Here is a 13,470-nt window from a genome sequence, read left to right on the forward strand (position 1 = left end):
TGAAGAAAAAAAAAAACATTTATTGATAATGATAATCATTATTCTACTGATATTAATAATGATATTTATAAACAATAATAATATCAATTATCATTCCAAGAACAATAATAAAAGTAATAATATAATAGTTACAGTAATAATAATGATGACGATGATGGTAATAACCATAATGTTATGTGCCTTTATGTGGATACCCCACCCCAGGAATGTACGTACGATCACGTCGTGGTGTTTGACGGAGACGACAGCACCGCCCGAAGCCTGGGCAAGTTCTGCGGTGCCCTTGTGCCTGAGCCAGTCACCTCCAGTGGGAACAGAATGTTCATGCTCTTCTTCTCCGATGCCTCGGTACAGCGCAAGGGATTTGAGGCTGAACATGATACAGGTTGGGAATGGTGGCATGGCACTTAGTTAGAGATATATGAGGCAGCGTGGTGAAATCAGGCGCTCGTCAAAATAATGACATTGAAAAAATTGGCGTTTTTCCGCCGGTTTGGCAGTTTTGTATAAAAATTTGTTTTTTTGGCTCAACACTTATGTCCATTTAAGAACCCATTTCGGTGTGTGTTTTGCTGAAAACCGTTGATTAAAGGCACAAAAAATGTAAATTTTCAGTTTCCACGGACTCTCAAGCTATGTAAATAACCAAATTTTGGCAACCATTTGTTCGCTAATTTTACCTCTGAAACCAAGCGACCCCCACTTCCTTCAATTGCAAATATCTCGACTTGTGTTCAAGATAAATGGGTATTTCGTTTATCAAAAGCAAGGCAAATGTACTAGCTTTAAGGCGATACCAATAACTCCACATTCCCAAAAATTGAGGAGCGCCTGATTCCACCATGGTGTTACACATATAATATAATTCACTGTCAACTTTTTGTGTGTGTGTTTGTGTGCATGAATGTGAATGTGTGCGTGTGTGTGTGTATGTGGGTGTGTGTGTGTGTGTGTGTGTGTGTGTTTGTGCACCTGTGTGTGAGGGGGGTAGGGGGGGCGTGCACGCATGTATGCATATGTGTGAATGCAAGTATGTTTGTGTGTGGTGTGTGTTTGTGTGTGTATGTGTTTGTGTGTGTTTACGTGTGTGAGTGTTTTCGTTTGTGTGTATTTGCATGTGTGTGAGTATGTGTATGTTTGTGTAAATGGTGAGTAATGTTTCAGTGCTTATGGGGTCGGTTGGTACATTTGAGGTCCCACGAGAGGCTGATATTTCTGAAAAGTTGAATAGACTTCCAGTGAATTATGGAAAAATAGTGGGGTGAGCTTTGGGTTAAGGTTAAAACAGATACAAGCCTATGACTATACTACATGTAAGACAGTCGCTTTTAAGGACAAGCGGGCTAACCCAGATTTTGTGCGTTTTCAGAAATCTTGACCTACTCCAAAAGTTGGCATTGCCCTACCTATTGGAGAAGTTTGGTTCTATTGGTGTGTATATTTGTTTGGCTATAGAGAAAACTCTCCTTGTCTTTTAAAAAAACTGAACAAGGGTTCAAAAACTTTACCTTTGATTTTCTCAAAACAACATTTTTCTGGTTAGCCCACTTGTGCTTAAAAGCGACCGTATGAATAATGACTTGACCTTTGACTTGTATTCTGTCCCGCTCAGTGTGTGGAGCCCATCTTGTAGCCACTGCCGCCCCTCAGTCCCTGGTCTCTCATGCTCGCTACGGGGACCACCACTACGACAACAGGGAGGACTGTGAGTGGAAGATACAGGCCAAGGAAGGTCACCGCATACAGCTCAAGTTCACGGCCTTTGACCTCGAGGATGAGGCAGAGTGTGGGTGAGTAGCAGACGCTCACAGATTATTGTATGTGTACATATACACAGATGCATACATATTCACGCTCACTCACATGCACATACAGGCATGTATACACACACATACACATACAGGCATGTATACACACACATACACATACACACACACACACGCACACACACTCACTCGCTCACTCACACACACACGCACACTAATGCGTGCATGCACACACTCACACGCACATACATACACAAGCACAGTCACTCACACATGCACACCCGCTCACCCCCAACACACCCACACACACACACACACACACACACATACACACACACACACACACACACATTCATCTGCACGTGCAGACATATATCCCCACCCCATAAAGTATAGGTAAGTAACAAAGAATTCCAGTGGATTTTTTAAAAATACTTTTGTGTATGTGTTTGTCAGGCAGATGGGAAACTGACAAAGAGAGTGATTGTGCGCGTGTGTGTGTATGTGTGTGTTTATGTGTGTGTGTGTTTATGTGAGAGAAAGAGAGAGAGAGAGACAGAGAGAGAGAGAGAAGAAGAAAGAGATGGGGGAGGGAGGGAGGTGAGGGAGAAACACAGAGAGATTAGATAAACCATGATTTTAATTCAATTTTGACAATTGTTTTAACCTTTGTAGATGTCAAAAACTGTTTTCCGATTTTTTAAAAAAGCAACAAACAAACAAACAAAAACCAGCGTGTGTCCCAAGGTCTAAGGTTTGTCTCTGCTTGTGCGTCCACAGATATGACGTTGTCACAGTGTACGACGGGCTGAAGGACACGGATCCCATTCGAGGAAACTTCTGTGGTGGAGAGGTATGTTTACAATATTATTTGTGAGCCAGCCTGGTGAAATCAGGCACTCGTCAAAGTACTGAAATCCGAGAAATCAGCATTTTTCGGCCAGTTTGAACATTAAAAAAAAAAAATTTTGGGGTGATCTACACCTTTAATATCCATTTAAAAACACAATTCCATGTGAATTTTACTGAAAAACATTGATTAAAGGCACAAAATATGTAATTTGTCTATTTTCAAGGACTTTTTCTCGCTAATTTCACCACTGAAATCAGGCGACCCTACCTCCTTCAATCGCAAATATCTCGACTTCTATTCAAGATAGATGTGTTGTTGTTTTTTTCAGCGAAAGATAGTCAAATGAGTAAGCTTTATGATGATGCCAATAACTCCACATACCCAAAAATTGAAGAGAGCCTGATTCTACTGCATTGTGACACATATTGTTTGTATTTTTTTGTATGTGTGTGCATGTGACCGTGGGTATATCAATGAACAAGTGTGTGTGGGTGTTTATGTGTGTTTGTGTGTGTGTGAGTGTGTGTTTGTTTTGCTTGTTAGTGGGTCTGTTTATGTCTATATTTTTTTCTTCTATCCATGTATTATCAGTATATAGGTGCATTTTAACTACCAACTTTTTCTGTATGAAAGTTTACATAGTAAATTGTTGTTGTTTTAACGTTCATCATAGACATAATAATCATATCAATAATGATAGTGCTTGCATTTATCTAACGCATATCCATGCTCTACAACATGTTCTATGGGCTTAACAACAGTGCTATTAAATGCAGTTGAGCTGACTGCTAAATGAGTGTGTAGGCAATAAGTTTAGTGGGTTCAGCTAAACTTGACCAAGACAGCCGCCCATTATCAAGGAGAAAAGTGGTCATTTTGGACCGTGTCATTATGATATAAAAATACGTATGGAGGAAGTGTAAAGTGTTCGCTGGTAAATGTGGTCCTTTTGGATAGGTGGTCGGTAGAGAAGGTTCAGCTTTTGTTATGTTTCTGACAGAAATTGCGTTGTTTTTGTCATCACACAGATCCCAGAACCGATCACGTCCAGCACTGAGTATCTACTGATCCGTTTCCGCTCGGATGACACCATCAACTGGAAAGGCTTCAGCGCCTCCTACCAGCTAGCCACGCCCCCGCCCGACTACGTAGAGGGCAAAGATATCTACGACCTTGAGGGGGACTTTCTCTGAGTGAAGGGCAGGGCGCGGGGTTTGCAGTGCCAGCCCCCACACAGGAGCAGATATGACCTTCGACCTCCACAAACCATGTGCTCAATTTGAGCACCACGGAGGTCCTGATGCTTATTTTCAACATGTCATACATGCGATACAGTTCTCCCAGTTTGTTTGGGGGGGTTTTATATGAAAATTTTAAAAACAAAATCAAGAAAACCAATGTCATATGAGTTCAATTTTTAAGTATGTGGATATTGTAAGTTTGTTAATTTTGTTTCTCTTATCTTTTTTTTTGTTGCTGTGGGATTGAAATACAGAATTGTGTATATTAAAAGTCTGTGTCCATGAAGAATTGCATTCATAACAGCCAACTCAAATAAATATCTCCATTTTAAAGTACTGGGAGTTTTTTCTGGGGGGGGGGGGGGGGAGAAAATAAAAAATGTTATCAATTTTTTATGCTGGGGAGGGGAATGTGACTGAGAATTGAGAATATAAATTAGATGCCATTATTCGTGACATCAGCACTGTGCTTCATTTAAACTTCTGTCTAATCCTTAAAAGCCAGTGCTTTTTAAGATTACAGGTTCATTTGATTATACAAAGGCATAATATATTTATGATGAGCAGTGCCCCTTTTCATGTTAGCTTTATTAGGTCGGATATTTGATCTAGGGTCCGGTCAAAGAAATCATCATAAAAGTGACCAGAAAGATTATTATTAATACTGTGCATTGAGTAAAAAGTCACCTTTCTAGTTCATGAAATCATGAGATATTGAAGTCTATGGCAGCTGCTGGGTTATTTTTTTAAGTGTTGTAGCTTCTGCTTGAGTAAGGAAAAAAGTTCTTCACTTGTTTTTATGTATGGTACTTTCAGCCTTCAGCATTACTTTTAGCTTAATTTGTTATCAACGAAATGTGCTTTATGATGTCCGCATGAAGCTGGTCATGGTTCCTTCATGGTGAAGTTTAGAGCATTTTATCACCAAGGTCACTGCAATTCAAGAATTTGTTTTAAAACATAAATATTTAAAACAAGTAATGATGAATGCTTAAAAATGACCCTTTATCTGGGGGGGAAAAACCTTACTTTTTGTATTTCAATGATAAGGAAATAGGTTTTTGATTGACCTTCTTGAGTGAAGAGTCTCCTCAATTTCTGTTTATACTCAAATATTTACAGAAGACCCCAAAAAATGTCTACCTTTTACTCTTTTCAGCAAAAGTATAAAATTTGCTATCTTTTTAGAAGGGTTTTATTGTACGAATATCCTAGGGTGTTATAAAAAAAATTGTTATGACTTGGAACTCAAAATGTTTCAAATTCAAGAACTGTTCCCTGTTTTTAATTTCTTCGTTTGGCCTTAGAAAGTGAATACTTTGAACTTTCCATAGTATTCAAGGAACAGACAGAGTGAGGGGGATTAAACGCACAAAATCTGTATCATCTGTAAGCTATTCTATTGTTCGAAGCCCAGAAAGTCAGATTGCAAAATTTTTCAAGAGTGAGAAAAAAAAATATTCCGTTCTTTTAATAACGATTGTTCCTACATTATGTATGTTTTCTTACTTTCTCCAACTTTGAGAAGTTGAATTTCGACAAGTTTTTCTAGAGCACATACAACCGATACCACAGATTAGGAAACTGCAATTATATATTTTTTTAATTCAATGTTTTGGGCTTTGTACATCTGAAAAGCTAGCTGATGGTATACATATATTGCCAAATCATGTCCACTCATAAAAAAACCAAGCCAATGGGGCTCCTTGTGCTGCGTGTGAGTGGGAAGAGGGAGATGGTATTTGCCCCTGTGTGGAGAGCTCTGGCCACAACGGTGCGAGGTCTGGGCCGTACTATTGTGATATTGTTATTCTGTGTCTGTTATGAGTCACCTGCTTAGAGAACAGAGGGAGAGAGAATCGAACTCCAGCAATACAGTGTTGAAGAACGCAGTGATCAAAACACCACTCGGCTTTGTCCTCTCAGACTTTGCCTTGTCTGTCTGTCTGTCTATCTGTCTATCTGTGTGTCTGTCTGTCTGTCAATTGAACAATGGATGTTTCATTTATTTGAGATGGATTACCAGTGTGAAATAGGGGTACTAAAATGTACAATGGTTTGTTTATTAAATGTAACCATATTCGTGCATTTGATTGTTGTGAGTGTGTGTGTGTGTATGTGTGTGAGTGTGTGTGTGTGTATGTGTGTGAGTGTGTGTGTGTATGTGTGAGTGTGTGTGTATGTGTGTGAGTGTGTGTGAGTGTGTGTGTGTGTGTGTGAGTGAGTGTGTATGTGTGTGTATGTGTGTGCGTGCATGTGTGTGTGTGTAAGTCAGTGTTTGGTTGAGAGTGTATTGCATATCTGATGATGTGTATGTCTGTGCTGAAGTATTTGACCGTGAAAGTCAAAGAAGATAGCCTGCTCAAACACCAACCTGTCACTACTCTCTCAACTTTACTTTTTCTTTTTTCCTTCAACACGGCTTTATAACTTTAAGTCATTTTAAATGCAGTTGTTTTCTGACCAAAGCTGAAGTAATTTTACCAGCCAAATTCCAGATTTAGTCTGGCGATCTAGTTGGTTTTAAGTTCTCAAGTTTGAATTATTTTTCAGTTGGAGAGATTTTATACTTCATAGAGTGTACTTTCCAGACTTGGGTAATAAAATTGGTTTTCGTTTTTGTGGTGGTTATTCGGCTGAGGTGAATTTACACAAGAAGTATTACTTTTCTCTCTCACGATGATGACATAATGCTTACATTGCACACGACTGTAACTGGATCAAGAGCCGTTTTTCAAATTGCCTTTGAAGTTTCATAAAATTGTTTGTCCTCATTAGTCCACAAGTGCACAGGCTACTAGATTTATTTTTACAAGAGTATTAAGGAAGTAATGCTTTGTTCTTAGAAGATCTGAGTTTTTACTCTTATCTTATTCTCTCATGTCTGTGTTCATTTTAAATTTTTTCTGTAAAAACTTGTGTAATGTTCCAATGCCCTCAAATGAGCTAGTTGTTTTCAAAACTGGACAAGTACTGAAGAAAGAGAGAAAGAAACAATGAGAGAGAGAGGGGAGGAAGACAGGCAGAGGTTGTTGCTCTATTCTCTTTATTATCCTTACTCACCCCTATCATCTGTGAAAGCAGAAAAATATGAATGTGTAAAAAACTTTCGCCTGCATTTTTGGTAGGCTATCCTAACGAGACATTGTTTGAATTGGCAATAGTTGCAGGACCATTGTGTTGACTAATTCCTGTCCACATATAAGTCTGTTTTGTCTTTGTGACTTTGGTTTGGAGGAGAGGGGGCTGGTTGCATTATTACCCCAGTTCTGAGTGACAGCTGTGTTGTGTGAGCGTACGCGTATATCGTGGTGGTCTGTGTACATCAATGTTGTCACTGTGTGCGTCTGTGAGTGTGTCTGTATCTGTATGTGTTATGTCTGCTGTGTCACGTGAGCAGATACTGTGCTGTCTGTGTACATCGAGGTGTCTGTGTGTGTGTGTGTCTATGAATGTGTTTGTTGTGCTGTGTCTGCTGTGTTGTCAAGTGCTGAGGTATATACCGTGCAGGTGGTTCCACACACACGGAGGCTCAAATGAGATTTTTGAATTCCCATTGTTGTATCTTTGTCACCTGATGAATGTTTTATCAATCTCTTCTTTACAGGCATGAAGTGCAGAAACCACCTAATGTGTAATGTAATTCAGTATTTTCATAGCAATAGATAATTATTTGAATATTGTGAATTTGTTTCTGTTGTTAGGTTGTGATGTTGAGTTTTCTCAGTCACACAAGATATTTACTCCCACTTGAACAGAAGATGGCATAAAAACTTTTGTTTTACTCACCGATATTTGGATGTTGTTTTGTTTAATGGTTGCGTCATAGAGGCCTCACATTTTGCTGTACTCGTTTTGATCACGTAGGCCGATCAATCTATGTCTTTGAATTGAACATGTGTTTTGCTACTTTTGTTCAGTCATTGGATCGATGTGTGTACTCATACTAAAAAAAACATTGTGTTCATGAACTGCACTTATTCTTTGCTAATACTTTTCGCACTTGTGCATAGTATATCTCAGTCTGCTGTACTGTTCTCATCGTGAGCCCTCTCAACCTGAACTCTGGGATGTGTTGTCAGCAATGTGACTGACACACTGGCTTTTGGGAAAAGAAAAAGTGGTGGGAGGAAAGGTTTTTAGTCTTAATAAGAGTTTTACAACACTTGCAACGCAAATAAGTCACAAGTGTTGAAGATTAGAGGTGTTACCAGAGAGTAGTATACAAGAAAAGGAAGAGAGATGACGACTTACACCATAGCACCTGCTAATTGCCCATGGGAGGAAACGATGGCAATGTATTGAGAAGTAAAAGTTGTGAGGGATGTTGATGGATGGGCTTGTAGCGCTGTGGAAAAAGTAAAGAACAAAGGCGGAGAGAGGAAAAACCTGCATAAAGGAAGGAGCGAATCATTAATTATACAGAAAGGAATTTACTCAAGGAATTGAAAAGAGTGGAAACAAAAGTTCATTTTAGAGGCACGTGTTAATAAATCAGACGAAGGGTATGGGTTGTAGGTTACAAATATGTTGTAGTATTTGTAGTAAACGTTTAATTCCCTCGTCGATAAAAGTTAGATCATTTGAGAGGTCGACGACTCCAACAGGAGCTCACTAGAGATACACCTCAGAAGAAAGACGGGGATACTTGATGAAATTCTTCTTTGGTCCGAAATTCGCACCTTATATACTCAAGGAAAAGCGTCTAAATTATTCCCAAGATAGTAGCCTTGTCATGAGGGTGGGAAGAAAGAAAGAAGGAAATAAATGAGTGGAACTTCCTGATGTGAAAGTTCCCTTAAACTGAAGAAAGAGTTCAGATGTGAGAGTGCCTGCCTTGATAATGGTACAGCGATGAGAATTGAACCTGATGTACAAATAATTTATATATGACAAAAAGCCCATCGAAAATTGGCTGGTAACTGAGTGTGAATATATGAATGTAAATTAGAAGTACTGTCGAATACAGATCAATGTAGTCCAAAACATGTGTTCTGATGTTTTCTTTTCTGGAGGGAGGGGTCTTTTGTTTTAGTATTTTTAATGTTTTACGGCGCTCGCAACTGCATGAGGTCATATGATAGCCAAGGGGTGGATGTCAACAGAAAAGTCCAAACAGGGAATCAGGCTTACTCTGCTCACCTCTCTAGCCTCAACCGCATAAAGTCTGCTTCAACTATCAAGGGACATCGTAAATAGCAGTTCACAAGAGAGTGACAAACATACAAAAGAAGTAGAGGATAAAGACAATAGTAAGGATGAGGAAAGAAAAAGCAGAAGTTCCCCCTATGTTGTTCCAGCACAGTATGAGTATGACATTGATAAATCAGCCCATTAATAATTCTACTGTGCATAAGAACATGTTAGATACTTCAGTCAGTAGCACTGCCCTGGGGGGGGGGGTGTCTGTGGTTGAGCGATAGCATGCTCACTTTAAAGCATACGAGTCTAGAACTCAACCAGAGACCCAATAATGAGAGGCAGGAAACTGATGTTACTGGATTCGACCCTGTGCCCAGTTTGTAATCCATTCCTTTAGCTATGCTGAGGAAAGATCGGCTGAAAATTATTGCTCTGAAGTAATGTGCCACTTAAAAAGAAATCATATCTGTCAAGTCAAAAGCCCCCAAAAAGATGTCTTCTGGTCTTGAAACCCCACTAAGAAAAGAAAGGGTTTATTTAGTTTGCTTAAGTAAATCATTTCACAGCACTTGCAACACAATTAGGTCATATAAATGCCAAAGATTAGAGGTGTTACAAGAGTGTAACAAACCAAAAAGAAGGAAGAGAGATACGGATGATAGATGTTTCATAAGAAAAAAAAAAGAGCAAACCACACCAGAGCGCCCATACACACCGACCGAAAAGTAGCTCTAAAAATTGTTTCAACATCATCAGAACCACACAGCAATCTTTCCAACTTCACAAAATATCTCATGCACACAATAAAAGACACGGGAACTGCACCAAATCATCATAAAATATTGTTGTTTATTGGCATCTCCATAACAAACAAAACATCCATAGGAATGCAGCAGATAAATGCATGAAGAGACAGGTAACATATAACATAACAAGTGACACAAGAGCAAACATCTCATTATTTAAATTACATTCACAAACTCCGTAAGGATTTGCAACAACATGCTGGATTATTCAGCTGTCTGTATTTTACACTTTTTAGTCAGCTCAGTCTTTCTACATTCAGTTGTATGACATACATTTCTTTTTTTTTTTATAAAGCTAGATCTATCTTTCCATCTAGATCTAATTGTTAAGTAGTTTGTTCATTTTTTTCTTTCAGTTCAAAAGATTATAATCTCTTCACCTGTTTATTAAGTAGTCCTTTTTCTTTCAGCCAATTTGTCCATCAGTCTTTTCAACCATTTTCTTCAGTGCAGGAGATCACACAAAAGAGATTGAGAATTGAAGAGAAGATCCATAGTTTCAAGATACATTGTGAAAGTTAATCAGCAAAAGAAACTATAGGATTACGCCCTCATCGACACTATTAGATCATTTGAAAGGTAGGACCTCCAAATTTAAAGTCCATTTCCAGTTGGATCGAGCTGAATGGGTTGACAGCCTTGAAAATTTCATAAAACGACCCAAAGGCAAGAAAGACAAGTCTGAGATTTGAACAAGGGCAAACCAACCCCATAGTCCGTCATGAAACTAACTGAGTTAATAGAATGCCCCGATATTCTGAGAATGTCTCTTTCAGAAGAGGAGATTGAAGAAAGACATGACTCATTTTCCAGTTTTTAAGTCGAACAAAATACAAAAACTTAAATGCATCACACAAGTATATCAACACAACAAAAATATTGCAAATAAGATCTGTTAACTTTTGCGAACAAAATAAAAACATAAAACAATTGTCTGCGTAGTACTGTGGGAAATAGATTCTAAATAGAACTAAATAAGACATTCATAAACAAACAGTTGGATATGACAAAATAGAATTATTCTTTCAAAAATCTGTGTGTTTTTCCTTCTAATGAGGATCTCATAAGCCATAAGCTTGATGGAGATGTTGGCTCGTAGTATACGGTGCGTGCACATCCGCCACAATTCAACATGAGCCGACACTGATGCACTGTGAGAGTTTCACCTTCAAATGACAAAGTTCTGACATTTTTGGCTGTTTTGAGTTAACAAGACCATGAGGTCAGAAACCAATACATATCAGCTCAATCAAAACTGTAAGATTATTCGGAGCCGCTATCAGGATATTCAAAGAATTGCATTCGAAAAATCTTGACATATTGTGAAACTGAACATTTTTTACATTAAATTTCTCAAAAGTAGGTATAAGGTACTGAGCAGATAGAACTTTGTACTTCTAGGGAAACACATGGACAGTTTTTGTAATTAAGGAAGCCGGCTGCTTTGACCCTGTAGAACGATAGGGATACTTGATCAAATAATCTTCCCAACATGGAAATCAAATCACACGTGCGCGCGTACACACACACACACACACACACGTGCATGTGCACACACACACGCACGCACGCACGCACGCACCCACACACACACACAGTAGAACACAAGCACACCCTTGACCACAAAGAAACTGAAAAGACAAACAGGTCATGCAAATGCTTTAAAAGAGCTACGGAAAAGAAAGACAGAAAACACCATCCAAATACACCCATTTTTCAGGAAAAAGAAGTACATTGACACAACAGGCAGAAAGAAAAAAAAACCACAACCAGTTGTCACGAGTAATGGTAAAAGAACAGGGAACAACATCTCAAAAGAATTTAAAAAAAAACAAAAACAAGACATAAGGAGAACTGGAAACACAAACAAAATTTTGCAGTTTTTCAAAATAAAGTCTAGTAGCATACACGTAGCGAAACATGCACAGAAAGAAACATAAACCCAGTGAACAGATTTGCAGGTCCTGAAATATTTTTTTTTAAGCCTATGACAGGCATATATGTGTCACGGCGCGCTGAAATCAGGCGCTCGTGGATTTTGGGGTAGGCCTATGTAAATATGATATTATTATCATCTTAAAGCTTGTTCTTATGTCTTACATTTGACCAAAAAAAAACCCATCTATTTTTAGTAGAAATCAAGATATTTTTTATTGAAAGACGTGGGGGGGTCCCCTGGTTTCAGAGGTAAAATTAGTGAGAAAATGGCCGCCAAAGTTTGGTGACTTCCAAAGCTTGAGAGTCCTTGGGAACTGAAAATTTACAATTGTTTTGCCTTTAATCAATGATTTCAGTAAAATCCACACACAAGTATGTCTTTTAATGGTCGTAAAAAGCGCGGAGCCCAAAAAATACAAAATAACGATTAAAATTGGCAAAGTGGCAGAAAAATATCGATGTCCTCGATTTCATTATTTTGACGAGTGCCTGATTTCACAACGATGTCTCACATATTCTCTTTGTATTCAAAACCCACACCAGGTATCTGCAAAATTCATACATAATGAAAATATGTTTGTGTCCCACCAATATCGCTATATATGTGAGCGCTAGGCTGTATCAAACTGGCATTAAAATATATGTGACATTCCAGCTAAATGTGATCAGTGGCAAAGGAAGATAACTTTGAAAAATGAAAAGCAAAAATAAAAACTGCATTTCTCTTAAATCTTAATTTTCTAAAAACCCAATCATCATTTTAACTCTTTATCTCCGGCAAGCCGCTCCCAGCGGCTCGGGCACATTCTATTATGACGTCTTCAACATCAAATTACTTTTCGGCAATTGCCAAAAACAGGTTTCTTTTACTGGAAGTTCATTCATTAGATACAGTTCTATTATAATAGGTTCGCTAGTTTCGATTTAATGAGTAATTTATTGACACTTTTTGTCATTTTTAGATTAAGTACCAAAAAAAAGCCCCGGCATAGTAGGTTTACTCCCCTCAGAGATAAAGAGTTAAAAAACTGGGGCGTGAACATTAGAAATATTTTTCATCACGGACAACACATCTACGATCCCCCATCTCTCTCGTTTTTCCCCAACATACTAGACATCTCCACATTGCAGTGTATCTTTCTTCCATGACCCAGAGTACAATGTACAGATATTGCTTGTTGGCTTCAGTGAAGACCCTGAGACAAATATACAAAAAGTGATGCCAATGCTGAGACATGTGTTAAAACTAGAAGTTAACAAATGCTAAATGAAGATACAAAGAACATACAGTACCGGTAAATCAAATTCTCTGTCTGTCTGTCTGTCTGTCTGTCTGTCTGTCTGTCTGTCTGTCTGTCTGTCTCTCTCTCTCTTTAAGAGTTTCATTCTTACTTAACATCACATACTCACTCCTTCAAGATATGGCTGTATGACAGTATACAATTCTATATGGATACATTAATGAAGCCATTTGGTATAATTTATTGAAGCACCGTGACAATACAACAGTTACATGTAGAACTTTACACTACAGGTACAAAGATACTCAAATGCAAAGTGACATAACATTTTCAAGAAACTGGCAAGTCGAAATTTACCAGTACCACACACCAGGATGATAACAGCCACATTTCACGAGGAGTAGAGATTAGCATAACACTAATACTGAACAAAAATGAAAGGAGTACACCAGATCAGAGTGCCCACCAATCACCAGGACTATT

The 13,470-nt window shown here is 38.4% G+C and overlaps 1 protein-coding gene across 1 annotated transcript in view; it reads left to right on the forward strand.

Annotated features, from left to right (window-relative positions):
• Positions 1 to 8,846, forward strand: part of LOC101855633 (tolloid-like protein 1) — a gene marked incomplete in the record, with an annotated part of 127,460 nt that extends 118,614 nt beyond the window's left edge. Inside the window, 4 exon segments of the mRNA XM_013080728.2 lie at positions 205 to 385; positions 1,613 to 1,790; positions 2,547 to 2,619; positions 3,648 to 8,846. Of these exon segments, the coding sequence (XP_012936182.1) occupies positions 205 to 385; positions 1,613 to 1,790; positions 2,547 to 2,619; positions 3,648 to 3,812 (597 nt within the window).
• Positions 8,847 to 13,470: the final 4,624 nt, after the last annotated feature.

The sequence above is a fragment of the Aplysia californica genome, unplaced genomic scaffold (assembly GCF_000002075.1).
Source record: "Aplysia californica isolate F4 #8 unplaced genomic scaffold, AplCal3.0 scaffold00097, whole genome shotgun sequence".
Taxonomy (NCBI): domain Eukaryota; kingdom Metazoa; phylum Mollusca; class Gastropoda; order Aplysiida; family Aplysiidae; genus Aplysia; species Aplysia californica.